The 25,032-nt window shown below is 33.6% G+C and overlaps 2 protein-coding genes across 2 annotated transcripts in view; one reads left to right on the top strand and one right to left on the bottom strand.

The window, feature by feature from the left end:
• Positions 1-25,032, bottom strand: part of LOC122504481 (uncharacterized protein PF11_0207-like) — a 112,774-nt gene that overhangs the window by 16,119 nt on the left and 71,623 nt on the right. The window lies entirely within an intron of this gene.
• LOC122504482 (acetylcholinesterase-like) overlaps positions 8,150-25,032 on the top strand; it is a 90,974-nt gene continuing 74,091 nt past the window's right edge. The window contains exon 1 of the mRNA XM_043615613.1: positions 8,150-10,319. Within this exon, the coding sequence (XP_043471548.1) occupies positions 9,194-10,319 (1,126 nt within the window). The 5' untranslated portion in view covers positions 8,150-9,193. The remainder of the gene's footprint in view (positions 10,320-25,032) is intronic.

Here is a 25,032-nt window from a genome sequence, read left to right as displayed (position 1 = left end):
AGCACCTCCTACTGGAGTATACGTTGAATTTTTGGAAAAGGAATATTCTCGTGGATGACAAGCTTGCAGGAGACTTTGAAGATGTTATCTCTATATTTGCGTCAGAAAGGCAAAGTGAAGTTGAACGATATCAATTTAGTTGAAGATTGAGATAACGCAGCGGGTAGGACGTCATCGATCTTCATAAGGGCCTCTAGAGAAGCACAGCGAGCATCCCAGGCGACTCGAGAGGGGGGAAACACATTGTACAAGCTTGCGTCCTCAACTGCTTCGTAACGAGTTTACAAATGATTTGCTTTTTTTAACCACACACACACACACACACACACCGCAACAAATGTCTATGCGACAAAAAGCAACAAAAAGTTTCTTCCACAAACCAAATTATAGATAAAAATCAACTCTGATTTATTTTACTCTAATTTTACCGAGGGGGATAAAGAGACTCGAACTATAAATGTCGTATTAAATTGACTAAACTGAGATGGAAATTTTAAATTTTACATTCTCGTCACATGAGAATATATTATCAATTTTTATTTTTTTTACTGACTCACGTTTTGTTAGACATAAGCGACAAATAGTTTTGGTTTAATTTAAATACCAAACTGCGGATGGCATTTGTGCAAATATTGGTAAATCCACAACGAGGATAAATCTAAAAAGGGGTACGTGGGGGTAAATTTGTAATTGCTCGATTATTGCGCGTGTACCACAGTATAGAATGGTGGAACGTATCGAATGTACATTATTATGCGACGCTAGCTCCAAATAATCCCTTTGTGGCTCACCTAGACTCTGCATGGTTCAATTATAATCAGTCAGAAATTCTCTCCGACGTTCCATTCTGCTTCTGGCTTTGATCCTGGATTTCGCCACATTCTCCCTCTCTCTCTTTACAATAAAGTTCAATCTCTTTGTTATTGCCCATTGTCATATCAACAATTTATAATACACAACACTCTTGTTTAATTGGGAAAACATTTTTCATCATTTATTAAGAATCCTCCATCGGAAGAGTAATAAGTAATAACCGTGTTACAAATATAGTGATTGTGATATGAAAAGAAATTAATGAATTTGCTGTCGTCCAATTCTGAAGGACGCAAATTAAAAGTGGACTCTTGTCAAAAGATTCTTTTTTCTAGCTTTTCATAAAATAAAAGGTAATTTTATTTTCTATTTGATTGATAGAGTAATTGACTCATGTTGACTCGTTTGACTCGTTCCGTCCGATTCCGCCCAGGTCAAAGATTGTTCTTTTAATGGAGAATAATAAAGGGAATTATTCCGTTGAAGAGCCAGGCGGTGGGGAGGGAAAAAAGTTTTAATTTGTCCTAGTTGGACATCAAATCATACATCGTTCAAGAGAAGGATGTGTTGTGCAGGGTGCAGGGTGCAGGATGTGAATACGGTTTTGATTGAGTGTAGCACGTTCAATAAACGCCGTTGACTTTGGGAGTCTCCATGCTTGTTTACCAGAATGGTGAACGAATCAAAATAGCGCACCTGTAATCATTCTACCAGATGTTCTCGCTTCGATAAATCGTTTGCTTGAATATCGAAATTGCAGCGCGATATACGTTCGGACTTAATTGGCGAAGCTTTGACATTTAGAAAAACTCAATTGGCACATGCAACAATTATTCTAAATTTCTAACGCGTATAAATGGTAGGAATGCTCTTTCTTTCCTTGGGGGAAATTTAAGAGACTTAGTTTCCTTCACGGGCGACGCGACGTATTTTGATCTCCAACTAATGGAAATATCCTTTGTAGTGCTCTTGAAGACATTTCAGACATTTTTCAGTATTTCTGGCTGCACGAACATCTTTGGTGAGCCATCAGAGCGAGGAGCTTTGTAACCTCAACGTCATTTCTATTCACTCTTGACAAAATAATGTTATACTATATTCTGGGCACAATTATTATATCCAACTCCCAAAAGATTCGAGTCCGTAAGGAGCCGGCATGGGAATTGTTATACAAATTTATCAACTTTTTTGCCTTCTCTCTCCTCTGTCGCAGAGTCTCAGGTGGCCTCCCCTGCTTTCCAGTGGGTGGGAAATTTGTCGAAAAAGTCAAAAAAGTCAAAAAAAATTTGTCCTCTAGTTTAAAGCCCTGGAGAATGACAACTCTCGATACGTACGTGAGAAAGTAGAGGTGTGTTGTAACAATTTGTGTTTCGATTTTACCGGGTAAATCTCATGTGTCCATTTAAGAGTGAAGCAGTGGCGTGGGTGCAATTTCGATTTATTTGATTGGACAAATCCATTCTGACTGGTGTGTACGACTCTGTGGATTTGTGTAGGTTTCGACATCATCTGGGATTACCGACGTGGAATTGGAGTTTTTCCGACGATGTCGAGACGATCTTGTGCAGTGTACTTTAAGCATATTTTGAGGGTTGGCTCCGCCTGACAAGCTCAGCCTGTTGCGTGACCTCGACGATCAATACAGGCGCAACAATTCGCAAATCCCTTTCTCTTATTCCTGTGTAACTAACGTCAATTCCTGCCCTTCGCGCCTTTCATGCATTCGCGAAACAATATTTTCTCCTATTCCTTCTCCCAACCATCAAACTTATTCCAATTGCAGTTTTTCTTTTTTCAAAAAGGGTCTAAAAGTAGGTCACTTTTCTCATTCGATAAAATATTTAAAACAAAATTTCGAATTAATATCTACGAACATGCGAGGAATATATCCGGCATCATGTAATATTCACGAAATGTACAAACATGTGGATTTGCATCATCGATAATTAGCGTCAATTTTCTTTTTAATCTAAAGTTCAATACGACTTTAGCATTAGTATACCATTTTTTCCCTTTATACAACATGATTAATTTATCTCTTCCCATTTGCCGTCATTGTTAACAACGTTAAATAAATTATTACCTGATAAAAGATTGCAAAAAAGCATTTTTCCAACTACTCTTTTTTTGCAAAATGTATAACATTCCCCAACATTTTGGTGTTGTTTCTCACGTGAAAGGGTGAATTCCTTCCTTTTTTATTGTACGGAACTGGTTCCTGGAAAACCGGTACCAGGTGCGAGGAAACAAAAATCATTTCACAAGTAGTTTTCAGTTCCTCTCATGTCTTTAATAATTGCACTATAAATAATAAAACGAGATGAGTCTATTTTCAGTGCTCGATAATCTGAACGTGATGACCTTGATGTTTATTTATAAAGTCTGCATCTGGAGATCGATATTTTATTGGCCTCAATGAGCGTTTTACGTTTTACGTTCCTCGAATGTTTTTCTTCGGCGATCGAGATCGACGTTCTTCACATTAATTAAAACTATTTTCCAACCTTTTCAATTTTTCTCTTATTTGAAATTTTTATTATTACGGGGAAGCACTTTTATTAATAATTTATTTACCAACAAACGTTGTTAATGGGAGCAAGTAAACTTTTAGATTATAAATTCCAGTCATGAAAGATGCAGTTACAATAACTCGTTATTCACACTGTTTTCAAATTTATTCCATATTCCAACCAGCAATTGTTATATAAATATCATTGATGTAGGATTATACTAATAGTATTCATTATTATTATTTTACTGAAGTAAATTATTAAAATGTTGTGCTCGAAATCAAAGTATTAAATACTGTAAATTTAAACTACCTGACATAGTAGGGTGCGGTGGCGCTGTTTATTTTTATCGTCCGTTGGTAAAGGTACATTTTTCAAGATCGGGCCTTCTAACCTAAAAGTAAGTATTTGCCAGAAAAATATCTTTTAATGCCTGACGCACCTGGAGCCCATTAAATGTATACGAATGTACATTGAATGTCGATTTGTGACAATGCTGATGCTAACGAAAACAAATGAATTTAATATTATTTTAATAGCAATATTAAATCGGCTGATTAGTAATGTAATTTCCAGTGTGATATAATTCGATCACACCGCGAGTTTACGAAATCTAGGTAATTTCCGTTTTGCTCGAGAGAGGAGCACGTACAAACATTCATGTGGATTAAATCACTGAACAGTCGTCTTTGAGGTTAAACAGACTTTTGGAGATGCATTCGTGTATTAAATCAAACGATTTCACGCCATTTTTAAATTACTCAGAATTTCAATCATTCAAGATATTGATTTATTTCCAAATGCCGAGAAATAAAGTTTTACTTTTATATTTATGTAATTCACATTCGTGAAATTGACATTTTTCTCGAATTATAAGAAGAACTGTCTTCTATTTGACCCTTTAATTAATGAAGTCCCAGTTCACTTTATATTCACTATATATTCTAGAAATACATATTTTGATATTCGTCAAATCGTCAAAATAAACTAATGAAAGTACGGACAGAAAATTTGATAATAATATACATCTGAATAAAATACTGCTCATTTGAATTTACATTTTAACGATCATCATTATAAGAATATCATTTGCAGAGACTGTAACAAGAGACAATTAAATTTGAATAGAAATATATGCAAATCGGAAAAAAATTACTTTTGTGAAAAAAATCCAAACTCCATTTTCCCCGGAGGCTTTCCAAAAGAATGCAAAAGAATACAAATGACTTCTTATCGGTACCTATCGCAATGAAATGGCTAAAATAATATATCAGTGACTGAATGAAAAGAGTAAATTTTTTCTGGAGCTATGAGGGGGAGAATTTGAAGGTCAGAGCAGTGCTCATTTTATTTAAGAAAAGATTTTTGCGAAAAGAGGAATTGTCGCACCGTTACAGGATCGATGACACGTTTTCACAAGTTGGAACAGGTTGGAACTCTCTCTTTATGCAGGTGGGTGTGAGTATATGGCAGTATATAGAGGATTTCAAGCAGAATCCGGGGCTAGATTCGTAAGAAATCGATACGCAGCGAACCTGCCACCTGCTGGCAGACTACGTCCCAGCTCCTGCAGGTCGTCCCAGTATAAGAACGGCTCGTAACTTTTTTTTATCCCACTCCCATTTTTCCCCAGCCGGGAATATATACACGACCAAGGAGCAGAGATCACAGGTTTCTTGTAAATCAATGCACTCTCGACCTCGAAAATCAGATTAGGAAAAAATCTGCATTCAAATGCATTGAAATTGACGCATCGGTTTTTATTCACGACAGTCTGCATATGGGAAACGGAATAATTATCTAATTAGAGGAGTGCGCCTTTCTTCGTAAACCTGTTTCCTTGTAAATCAATCTCGATTGATTTAAATTCATAAATATTATTTCGCTGTAGCGTCGCGTCGAGTCGCGTCGGTCTAACGAAATCACATCGAGCTATTGCTCGATGTGGACCTGACGGGGCTAACGAGACTCTTCCGCTGTACAATTGCGCGGCTGCCCATTTGTAATGTGAGTTACTCTGATTACAAGCTGAACCGTCCTGCATCTTGTTATGAAATGGAGTCATCATTTTGTTGATCCAATATAATCCGTTTAAAGGTCATGCGGCAAACACTCGAGACTAACGTTGAGAAACAATAAAGTACTCACTCCTCTCGACAATTACGCTTCTCATGCTCTTCGCAAACATCTTCGAATCGCACAACAACACATTCTCAAAAATACAAAGTACTACCCTCAAATTTTAGCAAGTAAATTTAATTAATAAAAAATATTATACAAAAAATTGGTCATTTTTCCATTCTTCCATTTTTCCGACTAAAGAAGAGTTTGAAAAAGAAGAAAATTTAAGAATTGAAAAGCCAGGTTTTTGGGAACATCCCCTTCGGCAGTAGAGTTGTTGAAGTACAGATGAGACGTCCTTAAGTTTTAACGCGAAAAAGAACTCCGGCTAAGAGAAAAAAAAGAGGTAATTGCGAAAATAACCCCGAGGTCGACATTCAGGTCATTGTTTACGTCATCAACAAAACTATTCGCGTCTCATCTTTTCGTAATTAACAACAACTTTCGTCAAATAATATAATCTAATAGTATTATACAAAGTCCATTTAAACCATTTTATACACATTTCAGTAAGCGAATGAGACTATTCTTTTAATATTAGTTTTATTACCCCGAACATTAATTAAATTCTCATTAATAATCCAATTTCCTTAATGAATACTTGTTTGAATATTTAATACTCTAGCCTTATTAGTTTCTTGGATGGAAATTATGACTAATTTTCTCAAATTATTTAATGAGACTGATGTTGGGAAAATGACATAACGAAAATGTTATGTTTCGCAACTTTATAGAACCATTAAATTAAAATTATACAAATATCTAATTCATATTTCAAAAATTAGGTTAAATTAGTAAATTTTATATTTTTCTCCTGGAATAAGAATTTTAATTTCTATTCGTTAAAAGGAATTATTCTATTTTTCTTTTTCTAGCTAATCAATAAAATCCAAGCGGAAATAGCTGAAAAGCTTTAACTTGGTGCTTGACGTCAAATTAAGAGGCAATTCACTTTCCTTGAACTGCGGGCTCATCATGAAGAACGAAGAAGAACGAAAAAAAGCATTGAAATTGACCCTTCGCTGGTAAAAGGGGGAATAAAGTAAACTGCGCGTCTTTAAAACTCTCTGCCTTAAAAAAAGAATAAAGAGAAAAGGAAAGAAAACAAACGTAATTTTCAAGTGAAATGGGGCAGAAATTATTCTAGCTTTTGAAATTTCCACTAAACAAGTGGGTCTTGTAGAGGAACTTTCGCAGATGGACTATGGCTATCATCTTGATCCAAGGAAAATCCCTTAGGGTCAGTATAAAAAGATCCGAAAGGTCGAGAATCACCATTTCTTTATACGTGCAAAAAGCCCTGGACTTGAAACTTTTGCCATAAATTTATATCAGGATGGCCTCCTCTCGATCAGTATAAAGGAAAACTGATAATATTCGATCGTAATTTTTCCGAGAAAAGATTTTTCACCATTTCTTTTTGTTTCTCTGCTTTTCACGAGCAGAATTTCTGCTCTTTCATTATTTTTTTTACGTTTGGAATTTGCAATTTTTTTTACAGTTTTTCTAAGGATCCAACATGCATGTTCTTGAGAATATAATTCACAATTTCTAGGAGGTGTTAATGAATCGAAGAAAAAAGAAACTCTGCAAAATCTACTTATACTGACAACATGCAAAAACAGACTAACTGAAGAAATTGAAATTTTTCATAAAATCAAACGTTTAGTATCAAAATTGGTTCTAAACTAATAATTATACTTGTATTAATCTAATAATTTCTTCACAATGCACAAAGTTATAGTACTATGTGTATATTATTGATAGGTCGAATTTTATGTAAATAAAATGCAGTTTGTAAACTGCATTTAAAAGAGCTCCTTTAAAACCCAATACGACATTTAAGTCTTTATTCTACAATAAAATTTTACATTTTCATTACACTTTTTTTATGTCACCAATTCCCTGATGGAAGCAGGCTTATTACAAAAATATACGGTCTGCTTCGCGATAAGAAAAAAAGTCTTTTAACATTTCTAAGGAATGGTTCAACAACAAAAGAAGAACATTTACTATATACATTTTTTTTCAAGAGTTTTTTTTAAATCGATTCAGTCTTCACTTACTCTTTAAAATTTAGTCTCCAAGTTCTATATTCAAACTTTAGTTTTTAATTTCTATATTAGTCTATATTTCTGTATGTTTATGACTAGTATACTCTATAAAAGGGCTATAAACGTACGAAACGTACTCGTGTTCGTAAATTTAAAAAATAAGTAATAACCATACAATGTTAACATTATTTTTAATGCTTATAAAAGCGGTCATTTTTTAATTAAATTAAAATTTACGTCATCTAATTGAGAGTTGATTTTGTAATCGATAATCAAATTTTAGTACTCACCAACTCACCAACTTACCTAATTATTTTATTTAATGAATATACACTAAATTTTAAGGGAAATATAAAAAGTTTTATTTTTACTTCCATGTGTAATATCTTTTTTTTATGAAGTTCATTTCAATTTAATTCAATTTAATGAAACAATTTTAATTTATTTATGAATTTAAAAAATTTATTTTATTTCTTTAATAAACAACATGAGATAAAACAGGTGAGAAGCAGAAAAAGTCTGTTCTTTTCAGTCGCTCATGTGAAAATAATAAATTGCGGTTTACTAATTTTAATTCATGCGTTATTGGTTCAAGACTGATATGAATCAGCTAAACATAACCTAACATTCTACTTCTCCAGGACAGACTCTCTTGAAGGTTGCTCCGAAGACTGCTTATGGAAGCGCACAACGGAAGTGCGTTAGGATTTTTTCTCCGCTGGTAGGCACTCGAGTGTGATTCACGTGGCATGAAAGGGTGTAGATCTTGAGGAAGGATCATAGGATACCGCACGAGGCGTGCGCCACCTTCGCGTCACAATTACCACCACCAGGAACTCGACCGCCGCCACCGTTGCTGCCTCCGGTGCCTCGCACCACCTCCGACTACTGTCAGATCAGTCGACCCCGTGCATCGCGGCACGCCGGCCGCCGCGTCTTCTTGTTCGAATCCTTTGACCTGAGTCTTCATTCATGAGGATACTCTGTGCAAAAAGAAAAGCAGTGAAGCAACTAATCAGCCCATTGTGGCCCATTGTGGCCCATTGTGAAAGAAGAAAACAGCAAAGACACTAGATAAAGTCGAAATGACTCTTAGATAAGAGGCGCAGAGGACGAAAGTCACATTACCAAAGATAAAGACGAAAAGTCTGATTAAGGAATAGAACCCCTTGAAGATAAATGTCAACATGTCGGAGAGTTATCGACTCTAGAGGGTAGATCCTATCTCGGGGACCTTTTCAGTGTGCGCGTGTTTAGTGTCAAGACAGGTGAACCCAGAGAGTGAACAAGTGTCGAAGATTATTCTCCAAACCTATGCGACTGTTTACCAAACACTTTTTCCCAAACCGGATTCAATCAGAAGTATTTCCGATTTGCTACAACTTGGAGAATAGATGACTCCAAAAAGTTATGAGCTTATCGAAGCGATTGGTTCTTGGCAAATAGAGCAGTGTACGAAGCAAACTTGCAAATCCGAGTGTAATTGTCATTTTGTTTGATAACAAATACGCGCGATGTACTGACAAATAGACAGCAACAAAGCGGCTTCAATAGAAATTAACGTCAATCAAGAGGGAGGGAAAAATCGAGAAGACCTTTGAGCTCGCAGCTGATTCCGGGAGCATTCGCAGCAGACTTGTTGATTCGCGGCAGCCACGGCCACCAACCTGGGCAGCAGGCCCAGCGTTGTCCAGAATGGCGGTGGCCTCGATGCTCGTGGCCCTGTTGCTGGGTCTGTTCCACCCCTCGCAGACCAACTCGCAGTCGCGGGAGTCGCAGCATCCGGACCCGCTGGTGGTGCAGACCACCAGTGGCCTCATTAGGGGCTTCTCGCGCACCGTCCTCGACAGCCACGAGGTGCACGTCTTCTACGGGGTGCCCTTCGCGAAGCCGCCCGTTGGGCCGCTGCGGTTCCGCAAGCCGCAGCCGGTCGACCCGTGGCACGGCGTGCTGGACGCGACGACTCTGCCCAACTGCTGCTTCCAGGAGAAGTACGAGTACTTCCCTGGCTTCGAGGGCGAGGCGATGTGGAACCCGAACACCAACATCTCGGAGGACTGCCTCTACCTGAACATCTGGGTGCCGCAGCGGGTGCGCCTGAGGCACCAGGGCAAGGACCCGCCGGTGGGCACGGACAAGAAGGGCGCGCCCATCCTCGTCTGGATCTACGGCGGCGGCTACATGAGCGGCACGGCCACTCTGGACGTCTACGAGGCGGACATCATGGCCGCCAGCAGCAACACCATCGTCGCCTCGATGCAGTACCGGGTCGGGGCCTTCGGCTTCCTGTACCTCAACCAGCACTTCCCCGACAGCCAGGAAGCGCCGGGCAACATGGGTCTCTGGGACCAGATCATGGCGCTCCAGTGGCTCAAGGACAACGCGGCGTCTTTCGGCGGGAACCCCGACCTCATCACGATTTTCGGCGAGTCTGCCGGCGGCGGCTCTGTGTCGCTGCACCTGATATCTCCGGCCACGAAGGGACTGGTGCGAAGGGGCATTCTGCAGAGCGGGACCCTGAATGCGCCCTGGAGCTACATGACGGCCGAGAAGGCGGACGAGGTGGCCAAGATCCTCGTCGAGGACTGTGGCTGCAATTCGTCGCTGTTGGTGGAGAACCCGGCACATGTGATGACGTGTATGCGGTACGTGGATGCGAAAACTATTTCCGTGCAGCAGTGGAACAGCTATTGGGGATTACTCGGTTTCCCATCGGCCCCGACCATTGACGGCGAACTCCTGCCTAAGGATCCTCTCGAATTGCTCAAGGAGTCGGATTTCAAGGAGACGGAAATTCTTATCGGCAACAATAAGAATGAAGGTAATATCCATTTTCGCGTCACGCAATTTCAATTCGAAAGGCATTTCCGCAAGATTAGTCGAGATTAGTCTAGTAAAAGGCAGAAGTAGTTTTTAGCGGAACGACCAGAACAACAGCCCCATAACCTTGGACTTTAATCCAGGTATCTGTTGTAGTAGATTTTCTACATGAGACGAGAAAAAAAGATCCAAAAAAAGGAAAGACATCTAATTTATGTAGCTTAATGTTTTATTTGTACAGTTAAACACTCGCAGGTTCGTGAGCGAAAAGGAGCTAATACCAAACAAAAACAATTTTACTTTATTAGTTGCAAGAAAATTTTTCAAATTACCCTCTTTCCGTTAGTGTCATGTGACATGATCCTATTAATAATAAAGTAATCAACCTGAGATTTGTCTTCAGTTCTTGTTACACAGTATAAATAGAGAAAAATCCTTTTATCTTTGTGTAATTCTTTCTCGTGTTTAGCAAGGAAATGGTATATTATTATTATTATTATTATTATTATCCATCCGTTGTGGAATATGCGAAATATGAAGATACAGACATTGAGAGATGTATTTTAACACCCTTGATGGAAATTTACAATTCCTGAAATGGAATGTGTAAATGTAATTTACGCTAAAGATACTGATGTAAAGGGGCATTTACTTTCGATAATAAAATACAGTGTAACGTTATCTGTCGGCTTTTCAGAGTTGCATTAAGGGGGTGACATTATGTATTAGAATTTCGCATCAGCGGTAAGTGCTATCATTAGATGGCAGCGTTAAGTATCAATATTTTATGTCCAATTAAGTAGGGTCTTTAGGTAACAATGATAGATGTGTAAATATGGTAACAATACTGATAATTGCATTAATAACTAACCGTACTGCATTAACAGATGACCAATTATGATAATAATTCTGAAAGCAGCATTAGGCTAATTTACATCAAAGAAAAGGTAAAAAAATATTTAAATTATTAAAATTTGATGCATCACTAGACAGTACTAATAAATTAGATTTTAAAACATCAGATCAATTTTAAATTTAAATTAATTAATTCAAATTTTGATTAAATTACTATTTAATATAAATTTAATTATTTAAAAATTTTTCTACATTAATGATTAAGAACATTGAATAATGACATTTATCAAAATTAAATATCTACAAGTTGAATCGAATACCGAGAATTTAAAGATAATTAATTATTGCAAATATTAAAGGTCTAAATTTAATGAAATCATTGCCACAAGTTTCAGTTTATCAATTTCCCTGACATTTTCCTGACAATTTACTGACATTAAAATTACTTTTCCTGACAAAATTCGTTTTAAAGGAAAATATGAATGTTTACGGAAAATGGGTCAAATTTATGAATTTGAATAATTTCTAAAAATTACAATTATAACCCTTCCTGAAATCAATTATTTTTTACAATTTTCAACTAAACTTCATCTCTGAAGCAATTAATTTAAATAATTTCCGAAAATTTCTTCTAGAATTCAATTATTTAAATACAAAAATTAAATTTTTTATAATAATTGTAATTATATACATAAATATAATAGTTTTTCAATTTTCAATAATTTCCAAACAATTAAAATTTAGTTAAATCTTTTAAAAATAATTGAATTTTTGAAAAATATAAATAAAAATTATCAAATTTTTGAAGAATTTTAATTATAAACAGGACCATGATTTCTCAAAAATTTTAATAACTCCAAAAAGTAAATTTTCATAAATTTTTATTTACATTGTTCGAAGATAATTGAATCTTAAAAAATTATTATAAAGCAATTCTAAGAATTAGTTTTTAAAAAAAGTTTTAATGTAATTTTTCGAAAATAATTGAATTCCTTAAAAAAAAATGTTGTATAATTTAAAAAACTAATTAATTTTTTTTTTTTTTAATTAAAAATTTTGAACTTGATTTTATTCTCCAAAATGTTAAAAAGAATTCTAAAATGTTATTATTTTTGTATATGTAATGTATTTGAATTTTTGGAATTATGTAAATGAAAATACTGAAAACATTGAATTATAAAAAATTAGAAGCTAATTTTCATTAACTTTCATTTTTAAATTTACCTTTAAAGATTTTTCATTAAAATTTTTGATATTTCAATTATTTTCAAAATTTGCAATTAAAATTCTTCAAAAATTGATTTTTAAAAATTGTAAATAAATACTTGAAATGTTTGGAAGAAAAGTCGAAAAAATTACCAATTTTCTTAATTTCCCTGACAAAAATTTTTTTCCTGACATTTCCCTGACTTTACTGACTTTACTGACATGTGGCCACCCTGGCTATTCATTACTTGAGTGCCAATTAGAATATTTACTATTTTCATTCATTACACTCGTAGGACAATGACAACATTTTAAAGTAGTCATTGAGATGTTAAAAGTGTCAATAATATTTACAATAGTTATAGAAATATTTTATTTAAACTAAATAATTAATCTTTCTTTCCGGTGTAATTATAATTAGACGTTTGATAGATTGCTTTCTAAGTCGCCATTTTATTGATTAAAATTTTAATTTATGTATTTATTTAAAATTATTACATATTTTTTCATTACAATTTACAACCTTTGATTTATTTAATTATGTGAATTGAAATTTATAGATTCAAAAGCAAGGATTTCAAAAAGCAAGTATAACTAAATAACCAATGTTAGTTGTTTTAATCATAAAGCTATACTGCTTTATAATTAAAACAACTAACAATGCTACTGCATTGTTCTACGGAATATATATTAATTATATGTATATTGGTCATATATATATATAAACATTACACAATAAATTGCTTCTAACGGGCGGAATTTAACAATAATATTTTGTTTTAAAATTAAATGTCTAATTAAATTCAACTAATTAATTATTTACTTACTTGTTTAATAATAACAATAATAATTAAATTGATAATATATTTGAAAAGAAAAAAATATTTATTATCAACTCAAAATAGCGATAATGTTTGTTGTTTTTGTTGAAAAGTATAAAACATTTTAGTTGCTAGATATTTCCTCTTTATATGAATTTCATGGGATAAATTATACAAGTAACGGAAAAAACGGAAAGACCAACAATAACTGAAATAAACATTTCCGTGATATGCAAATTTTACGCTTGTATCTCTTTCATAGTTTATCGATATAAATATAAAATAAAGCTCCTGTTTCTGACTTCCTTACTGATACTTATCTCAATGAAAAGCTCTTGACATTTCGAATTTACGATTTTCTGTGTACCGAAATAATCCCTCTCTCATCACAACAAAAGTAGTCGTAATAAATATAATAATTATAAATATTCATATTTCTAGATTAAAAGACAATTTGGAGAGGAAATTTTTTATTCGCTTGCATTTAATACCAATCTTTTTGTTTTTTCTTTTCTCAGAAAGGTTTTAAAAGGGTTGTCTCGCTTTTAGTTTCCTTCCATAACATCTCTTTTATTTCTTCAGATGAATAGAATGCAAATTCTAATAACTTGACTTGAGAAAATAAATTTATGCACATCCCAACTTGCCCTTACATAGTTCCAGGATAGATGAAATCATTGGAACGCCATTATAGTGTTTATGCAAATGTCTCGCCCTCAGGTGCATAAACAGTATAATAGTTCCCAATGGGCTATAGGATTTAGAAAGTAAACTTTCCGTGAGTAATTTACCCACAGAATTATCACTAATGTTTAATATTCCAAAACAGTGAATAATTATTTTCTCTACAATCCAGATCTGCGAAATGGAAATACATAGTACCTAGTGGCTTATTTTCAAAATTTTAAACTCTTTTCAAAGAAGGGGAAGAAGAAAGTTGTAAATTATATTTTGACACTTGCGATTTGAGGGGAATATTTTGAATCATTCTTCAGAGAGTGTTCAACCGACAACTGCCGTTGTAAAGGAACTTAAACAGCCACTTCGCACGATTGAACTTAACGTCGAAGTTTGCTTGGGATAATCTAATTACAATAGAACTTTTAATGACGTTCGAGTCAAGACATGCAACGGAAACTGTTGCTATAGAAAAAGCAAAGTCCAACTTTTCAAACGGATAATCTACTATAATGAATATGCACAAACTCTCACCCCGTAAAAAATAGAAAAACAAAGGAATTAAGAGAACCGCGTTTCTAAAAATCGAAACTTTAAATATGTTACAATTTAAAAAATTTAATATTTCTACGCTACAATTGTCATCAATTTTTCTTTCTTTTGCCTCAAAGAAGTAAAAAAGTGAGTCGAGATGAAATATAAATAGAAATGAATACGTATAAGAGTACTTGTAAAGTTGTAAGACATTGAAATAGACTTTTGGAAGGATATAGTTTTTGGAGAAAGTTATTCATCGCTCTATTTTGTTCATGATAATATAACTCAAGTGCTTAAAGTTTTCTTTAGAATGAATAAAAAAAGATAATGTGACGAAACTGCCGTATAAGGAATGAGGAACCGGCGCTTCGCATTTGAGAGTCTGCGAGATGGATATCCTTGGAAATCTCTTGAGGGAATTCTGTATTCAGAGGAGAATACAACACCCCCAAGTTTCCTTCACTGTATGTAAATTTCAAGACTAGATCGCAGATATGATCACGCCAAAGGGAAATTTCGGTATTGATACACCTTTAATAACATCGTCGCAAAATAAATGTAAAAAAAAATTAAATTACTGATATTTTTCAGAATTTACTGTTTTATAGTTCAATTTTTAAGATGATGATGATGATGATGATGATGATAATGATCCAAATATATTAATTAGAATGTGCAAAAAACATTTTTCCAACTACAGAGTAGACTAAATTTCAAAATTAAGTTTCAAATTAATTTTTCTATATTCTTGATTAAGTTACGAATTATGTTTTAGTTTTGAACTTGTGTAAGAAAGCACAAGTTCCGCAAGTGACGTCGTCTCGTCGGTTCGGGAAAAATATTCGAGGCATGTTTCAAAGACACCAAATAAAAGTACAAGGAGTCTAAACTATCTCGCCGCCCACAAGTGAGAGAATGACTTGAAAAAAGGGTTGACAACTGTAATAGAAAAATGTGTGTTAGATAGTGAAATATGTTTTTTAAACGAATGTATAGAGTTTTAACCTTGACATTAAAGGGCAGCAAAGCAGATTAATTTGACTGTGAATGAACTGTGTCTTTTTTTGACATTAGAAAATCTCCATTGGAACGGAAGCACTGACGACCCAGTTGCGGGGCTATAATAGCCATTAAATATAACTGTTCCTACGTTTAACTATTCGCCTCTCTCAGCTTTAATATTAAAACGTCTGCTTTGCATAAAAATGAAACTTGAAAAAGGCGACACAAGTTTTTTCGAAATGCATTTCGAAGAAAAGAAATATTCCATTTTTATCTTCTTTTTCGCTAATAACCAAAAAAACTAATAGCTAATAGAAATTAAAAAAATGTCACTTGGGGAATAATCAAGAATGAAAGTCTTGTTGAAGTCTAGTTGAAGCGATGAAAAAAGGAGTTTTCCAAGATGCTTCATTGAATTTTTTCGCGGTTCTGCTGGGAAGCAGGGGGAGAAAGAAGTTACTGATGTATATTTTCAGTTCTCAACTCGTCTGAAAGTACTTTTATCCCTTTTTTGCCAGCGAAACTTCTTTTCTTTGGCGCCCTGCAAAAGTTGACAGAGCGGTTAAATTGAAGAGAGCAAGAAAAAAAGGAAAAGAATTATATTCAAAGAGAGGTGAATGATTCTCGAATAGAGAATCTCATTCTTTCTTATATGTAGGAAAAGGGGTTTTTGCGCTTTCTATAAGTTTGAAGAATCGAGTTCTCTTCCATTTGCTTTTAACTAGAAGATTGTAGTGTTTAAGAAAATAGTTGGGAAATTTGGACGGCAAATCTCGGGAATTGAATTGGCCACCTGCACCTGTTGGACGAGAAACAAGATATCCCCTTTGGTTTTATATGTATATACAACCCTGAACAACTCCATTTTCTCTTTAAATCTATACATATTAAAATAAAGACATTTCTATGCAAATTTGTCGAGCTCTTTCTTATCTCTCCCCATTTTCAAATATGGGCAAATACTCTCGCACACTGTTCAGCAATTTTATTTCTCAATTTAACCACTCTTTTAATTTTCGTCCAATCTTCAATCAAGAAAAAGTTTTCTTTTTCTTGATTGCCATTTCTCCTTTTTACGTTAAAAATAAATTTCCTTTTCTTTAAAACTTCAACTGTTCTGTTTTAACTTGATTACAACAAATAATAATAAACATGATCATGCTTATTTGCAGCAATTTGATTACAATTTTAAAGATGAAATATTAAATGTAGTCAGCATCGGAAAAAGAAAAGTCTTCTTCACTCTCTTTTGTAAAAAGTTGACTTGCAAGTGTCCCGTGTAGAAATTTATCGTGGAAGTATATGAGAAACTGCCTAGTTGCGCTAGATTCTGTCTATGAACTTGAAGGGAAATCTGGGCAGAAGCGAACTAGGAATGTGACGCTAGAAACATCTAGAATATATACAGGCTGGCTGCCTAGTCTCTTTCTATTAAAATTGAACGTTTCTGGACAAATCCACGATATTAAAATATACCGTTCCTATAAAGGTTGAATATTTATAAACGTTAATAATAAAGAACATACATATTATGTATATTTAAAAAATCTTTATCAATACAAATAAATGACAAAACTATTTCTTACATATTACAATTTTCCATTCCGGTTAGATTATTATATTTCACGTACATGTTATTCTTGTCTAGTTGATCATCTAAATTTTCAGAGTTGATATCTGGATAACTAATGTATCAAAAATAACTTTTTCCTCATCTTTCTATTGCCCTTCCAATCTTTGGAATTTGTTAATATACTATTCCTAGTGTTCAATAAGAAGATTCATCAGTAAATTTCTTTACAAATGACACTGATTAACAAACTTTTCTTAAACAATTTCTGCACCACACACGCTGACACCAGGAAGGAAGAGTAAGGAGACCGAACTCTGCTTCTACAAATGTCTGAAAAATATGCACGAAAAGTGCCAGACTCACTGTGTTCTAGTTGATCACCAAATAAGTCGATCATGCGCATTGAACTAAAGTTCAGTGTTGACATAGATGAAAAGTGTGGTTATGTCAAGGTAAATATTACATAGTTTAAACAGTGTTAATTTTAAAAGCAAATTTATTTATTTGTAATTGTGATATTATTTAGATTTCCAAAATAATTTAATAATATATTTATAAAAAGAGAAAAATTTTGCGAAAATGGTTAAGAAGAATTGTGTTTATAACTAGAGTATATTTACATACCGTAGAAGGATAGAAGAGACTAATGTTTTTAGACTCTTTTTCTTTCTTTACATCCTGGCACACAACACGACATTTTTTTAAATAAAATAAATAAATAATTTTTAAAACGAAACGTATTATATATGTATCTCACTAAGACCGGCTAAATGTAAACATTAGATATTACATCTCACTCGCACAATTTTTACGAGAAACAGAGACACAACACAGCTTATGCGCATGATCAACTCATTTGGTGGTCGACTAGAACGCATCGAACCTGGCACTTTTCGTACATATTTCTCAGACATTTTCAAAGCGCTATCTGCACAGAGTTCGGTCTCCTTACTCTTCCTTCCTGGCTGACACGCACAGCTATCGCACAGCGATCAGCTGATCCATTGCTGCCAACTGTCGCATGCATGCACAGTAACACTGTCGTCTGCTACTACCACTGCTACCAACTTATAGTATTGTTCAAAAATAGTCATGTTTCTAAGAAAATGTCAAAAATAATAAAATTAATAAAAGCTTAGATTCTTTTTCGAATCTATAAACAGGTAATCCATATAAACAATTAAAATTTCTTTACTATTATTTCAAAGTCTTGATCTCAATGAGAAAAAATATAATTTTTATAACATTTTTATAACCTATAATCTGTCTCTAAATTAAAGAATAAATTATCCAAATATAGTTCTAAAACCTTTACATTAAATGCAACTTTAATTTTTACAAGGATTTATATTTCTTAAAAGTTCGTTTCAAAACAGAAAGAATCTGTATTACATACGCAATAAAGGTAGAAGATTTGGTATGCTAGCTAGTTACTATAAGGCTGCGGTTACACCTCTGCAGGCACAGCCTGCCTGCCTGCAGGTTGTCATGGTAACGTACAAGAGTAAGAGAGTCAGTGACTTCAAACTTCTCCCTTACTCTCGTTGCTCCTGCGCCTGCGCAGGCAGGCAGCCTGCAGAGGTGTAACCGCAGCTTTACGAATTTAGTGACACCTACAACTAGACGTAATTGTTCTAATTCCTTATGTCGGTAACATAAGTGATGCTGTCTAGACAGCATCACGATAAATACTAGGCAGTCTCCATATCGAGAGAAATGAAGGGAAAACTATGTATAAAAACTGTACATTAACTTTACGGGACCAGGACAGCTATTTGAGAATAAAATTCCACGACAAAAACTGTCTGGCTGTAGGCTAACACTAGGAAGGCCACGACAAATTTCTACACGGGTGCGAGAAAAAAATCGTAAAATTTATGCAATTTTTGTCAGCTACGCGAGTAAAGTTCGAAAAACTTTATGTCTCGTATTCTGATTCGTCAGTATGTTTCAATGATGCGCGCGGAAAAATGAGAAGAAGAGAGAGAAAAATGGAAAGAGCTAATCAAAGTAAAATTTATTCAGTTCAGGTTTTCAAATCAGAACATGGCAATAATTCTTTAGAAAGAGAGAGAAAAAAGCAGCGTAAAGACTAGAACATGCAAACTAGTCTAAAGTAGTTTATATGCTCTTGCAGATATAATCCACAATATTGTAATAATCAAAAGTTGGATAAAAGAAGTTATAGATCAAGTGTACGTTTGAAAATTCACATCTGAATTTCAAAAGAAAAGGAAAAAGTGAGGCAATTTCTTTTGAATTTATTACAAAACTTTCGTTTACAAATTTTGTTTTTGTTTTTTTTTTAATTGCAAAAGAGAAAAGAATTTTAAGAGATTAAGAAAGATTTGGTAAAAAAATTGAATGACGAACAAATTTTTATAAAAAACGAACTATACTCTACACAAAAACTATTCACCACAAAACTGAGTTTAAAACATTTAAGTAGCAACTAAAATATTCCTCTAAAGCAGCAAAAGTCGAAAGTTATAGGTGTCCTACTAAAAGTTTTAGCTGCTCCAGATAAATTTTTTTCTTTTTCTGCCTAAAAGGAATTCGAAGAAAATAACGAGGAAAAAAGAGTGCAAAACTTACTTCTTTTCTCTTAAATATTTCCCTCTTTTTTTCAAACCTTTTTCTTTGCGCGCCAACTTTTTACAACAAAGAAAGAAAGAGAAAAAAACTTTGTTTTCATTCAGAAATCTTGGGGAAAAACTGTTCTTTTTTCCTGCTTCGTCGTAAAAAGTAAAAGTTTTCAAGTATATAAAGAAATTTTCTCCCATACTGTGTAATCCGGATGCAAAGAAATGTCGATGTTCTTTATTGTGTCGGGAAATGCGAATCGATAAATGCATACCTTGGCGGTAAGTTTGCGCTTAGGCCACTTCCGCAAAGAATTAAAGATGCATGAGACTTTGGCGTTTTACGGCGTACATTCTCATGCGAAAAGAAGAGCAAAGCGTCAACTTTTTATCAGTCGGTCGATGCAAACTTGCGCGAATATTTAATATCAAGCAAACCAGTCACGGTTCTAGTGGGAATCTTTGACAACTGCCAATGCGTTCGATTTGCTGCGTTTCAAAAAGGATTCAATTTTTATTTAACAATTAGGAATCATCAGGAAATTGCAGCAATTGACAGAACTGGGAATTTTCTGACCTTATGAATAAGGAAATTAATTGTGAAACTCATTTTCATTTTTAGAACATTTTTCCAAAAATAATGTTTCCAAATGTCTTTTAAACGGGTATTTATTCCGAATACAAATGACCGCGATGAATAATAAATGCAGCTGACGAACGAATAATAAATACAAATGACGAATGAATATTATAAGATTCGCCGATGATGGAAAAGGGAAAATAAAAAATGAGACGGAGTAATTATCGTGATGAGCATGTTCATTAACTTGACGTAATAACGTGCTTAAGGTTTACTTTGAATATTTCTGCAAACTAGAAGTATCTAGATTACAAGTTTAGATCGATAGCTCATTGTTTTGCTTTTCTGTCAAAAGTATATATATATATATATATATATATATATATATATATATATGAAAAATTTGATGAAAGGGTGAGAAACATGAAAAGCAATTTCAGGGCGTTCGTGTGACAGATTTCATCTCATCACTATATACCGTTAAACCCCTCTAAAGCATATAATCCATTTTCCGAAAACGACGACTACCACGACTTAATTAGTCTTTCAATTATGTTCTAATTTTCATAACCACTTCTGGTCAAGGTTTTTATAATATCCTCTTCTTCTTCTTCTTCTTCTTCCCTTTTCAGCAAACTCTGTACCATTTTTAACAATATTTTTAATTCTACTACTATGTCTAATCGATATTGCAATCGATATTGCGAAAACAAATATTAAGGAAAGGCTATAATAGCATACAATAAAAAATAATTATTATAATAATATTAATAAACGAAATTAGCAGACAAGCGGAAAGTAGAATGTTTTTCATTAAAATTCTAAAGGGGTGAATTTTATAATAATTTGAGGAAATTGCACACGCGCTTACACTAATGAAAATACTTTTGCGAGTAAATACGAAGTAAAATAGAGACGAGAACCGCAGTGGAGATTTTAATTTCTCGATGAATGGGTTTTGCTCTCACTTTTGCACGCGTGACCTTGACTCATCTCTGGCTTCCACACTCAGAAAATTTCTACGCGATATTCCGGAGCCCGAAAAGCCAGCCGAGGTGTGTGCGCGCGCGTTATTAGGCGTACGTGCGCACATAAATTAATTTACCAGAGGCAATTTTAATTAAGCACCCCGGACACCTGAATAATTCTTGTTTCAAGCAGAGAGAGAGAGAGAGAGAGAGAGAGAGAGAGAGAGAGAGAGAGAGAGAGAAAAAACATGCCATTATCTATTACATTTCATAAACTTGACTGAAAAAAATCTTCATTTATTTTCACCTTTTTTTATTTGCATTTGTGTTTTGATGTTGCTTCTAAGAAAAGTACAAGTACTCGAGAATCTTTTCATTTTGACTTTAGGTAAAAATATAATTTGATTATTTCTTAAGTATAAATTTCTGTGTCGCGTGAACGAAACGTAACTAATAGTGATGCCACAGTGACATTATTAGATGAATGCAAACAATAGTTAATTGGATATCAATTTTCCTTTTTGGGCATATAAGTCACAATACAATATGGATAACATTGCCAGTAACCGCACGGGCATTCATATCGTAAATCACTTCTGCCAGGAACGATCAACGTACCATGATGTATGCGACACATTACGCTACACAACAGAGAGCATTAAATTGCATTTTTTACGATAATGCTGCCGTAAACACGTTGTCCAATTTACTGATAATGTAAACGCAACTTCGATATACAATCTTTTATTTTATCCAGTGTAAACAATTTTTCCTAGCATTTCCTCCACGGAGTGTGCTACTTTGAAAAAATCTATCACAAATTACAAACATATTACAAACGTAAATGAAAATTCTTTGAAAAATTACATTTGCATCAAATAATCTATTTTCTTTATGTTTGCACAACAACAGGAAAAACAGTCTGACGATTTTTATACTATTTCTGAATAAGTGAATTTATTTTATTCTCTGTTAAAATAAAAATTGACAATTTACAAGAGAAGAGGAAAAAAGGAAAGTTAATTCTCGAAACTGTAAAATCAGTTAATAGTAACAAGAGATTTATAAAATACAGGAAATATATACGAAAAATGTGTATTTTTCTATATTGTCAAACACGAAACTAGAACGCGGAAAAATGGCTTTATATTTGAATTGATTCTTTAGTTTCATTCGTCTGCATTGAATATAACCTTGAGGAGAGCTTCTGGTCCAGACAGCACACTGCTGGAGGTTATCATTAAATCTTTGAAAACATTTTTCAAATCTTCGATTATATATGTATATATAGAAAAAAATGTCAAAAAAGATGAAATAGAGCAACTGTCAAAGCAAGAAGAAATGAAAAAAAGGAAGTAAAAAAATAGCCAAAAAAAGAGGACAATTGTCAAGATTATAAAAATAATTCAAAGTGCGAGTGAGCATGTTTTCTCTGCGAATGAATCACTGCGGTAAATAACTTTTCCAAACTGATTAATTTCTTTCAACAATTCTGTAGAAAAATGTAAAAAATGTGTAAAAAATGTGTAAAAAATCCAAAGCTTTAAAATTCAAGTGTCAAGAAGTAAATTGTCACGAAACATCTCTCTCATGCCGCTTGTGTTGCTTGCACAGAGCTTTGTGTCACGCTATTATTGTACATGACAATCATCATGAGAACCACATTAGGACTTACAGAGCACGCGTTGAAAACTCTCTGTCGTCACGAGACTTTTATATTACTTGGAAATTTACAGCTTTTCTTTCTTTCTCCTTCTCCTTTGTTACATGTAACAGTTTCGTTCTCTTATAATGGCCCCTTTATGTATCGAAATGGAAATTTCAACTTTAAATGTACTGCGATTTTCCAGCGGAAAGTATAGATTTACCATTTCAAGTGTAGAAATCAAATCGCTTTTTAACAGAGGATAATTTATGTCCGTGGATAAACGTTTCGAGTTCAATTGTGATTCTAAAGTTTCATTATACGCTTTTTAAAACTTTTATTTCATTTATTCTTTATTTTGCTGTACTCAACTGTGCTGTATTTTTTATTTAATTCCACACTGAAAAAAAATGTTTTTATTCGATTCAAATAATGGTTTATTCAAGTTATTCACTATAGTGAGTGTATTTTAAAAATTTGAATTCATTCAAACTAATTTCAAAAATGGTTGAAAATGTCAAGAGTAAAATTGGCAGAAACAATTCTTAATTAAAAATTTGTCTTCACTAAACTGTTTTTCAGATTATTATTCGCAGCTGCGGTTATTCAATTACGAAACAATTTAACATATTTATTAAAATAGCTCCATAAAAATTTGCAAATGTCATTTTTTCATGACGAGTTATATGTATAATTTGATATACCATATTGCATGATAATAGTCTGCTGGCTCTAATATTTCACTTAAATTAAACTTTTTTTATTTTAATACTAGATCAAGACCGTCTGTCGCGAGATATTTCAGTTTTAATAATCCCATAAAAATCCCCCGACATAAAGTTTGATTGCTCTTAATTTTATTTCCACTGCAGACTGTCTATATATGAGAATAAAAAATTTCATATCTGTGCTCTTATATTCCATTCTTTATTACCTCTCTCTCTCCCTCTCTCCATTTGGTTAACTTCCCACATTTATTGAATGGTCGATTTACAATAAATGCCACTTCAATATATTAAATATCATTTTTGGAAATAGTTTTCTGCGAATAACAAAAAGATATGTAAAAAACCAGAAAAAACTTGAATTAAAAAGGAGTTTTTAAATAATTCTTCTAAATTTTCAAATGTTACTTAAGAATGAAAAAGAATTGACAGTAAAATTGCTCTAGATAAGTGTAGAAAAATGATATTGGGAAATTAGAAACCCCTTTTTGTCCTAATATCCTCTATATTTAGCTCGCTTCGTGTAGGCACTTGCAGCAAATTATTGCGTGCGAATAATTAAAGTGCCCTATGTTGCGGTGAGGTGGATTGACTGCTTTCATAATCTAGTTACACATTACCAATGATAATCCTGTCTTAATAATTAGCATCATGTGCAACATTATTATCAAACACAACTTCCCAATTTCCCTTCATCAACCGAAAACACCGAAAATGAAATGATAATTTTCACCAAATAAACCCTTCATCACAACAACTATCTTATTAAGCTTTTTTATTTCGATCACAACTTTGCAAAAAATGCAATCATTTGTAATAAATAATTACGCGAAATTAAACAAAGAAACAATAAATAAAACTTTAAATAACAATGCTAAATTTAAAACTTTTCCAATATTAGTATTTCTTACTTAGACATGATTAATTATTCAGACATGTAAAAATGTTCTTTTCTACTCATTTCGAGTGTTGGAGAAAATATTTTTAATTTAAAAACTGTTCTGCAAGTTGAGATTCGAGATTCTCTTCATTTTGAGTAACTTGAAGTTTGTTTTTTACTCAATTTAATTTCAATCTATAATTATTTGTAACAAAACTCAGTCCAACTTTTATCAACTTTTATGATTTTTCTGCGCAAAGAACAAACCTCCAAAAAACCTTAATTAAAAAAATGGCATTTTTTTAAGGATTTCCTTAACAACGAAACAAAATTTTTTGTTTTGGAGAAAAAAGTGAATTTAAATGAAAAAGCTCAATTAGTGATAAAATTTTGAAGCTCTTTTTGCTTCCCCTTTTGAAACATGCTCAATCTTTGTAATTTAGGGCGCATTAAATTGTGCAGCACTTTACGATTCCGTGATTAAAAGTGATTCGCTTTCCGGAAATTCGTAAGGCACAAGACCTAACACGAAGTTTGCATTTGAGATTCAGAACTCGGTGATTACAATCAAGCCTTCATACATGTTCACAGATATGCATTTTCCCTTCTGATATAGTGGAAATATTCCTCAGGTCAGGAAGGTATCAAAATGTCGATAAATG

This window comes from Leptopilina heterotoma, unplaced genomic scaffold (genome assembly GCF_015476425.1).
Source record: "Leptopilina heterotoma isolate Lh14 unplaced genomic scaffold, ASM1547642v1 Lhet_299, whole genome shotgun sequence".
NCBI lineage: Eukaryota > Metazoa > Arthropoda > Insecta > Hymenoptera > Figitidae > Leptopilina > Leptopilina heterotoma.
This window is presented reverse-complemented; position numbering and strand designations above follow the sequence as displayed.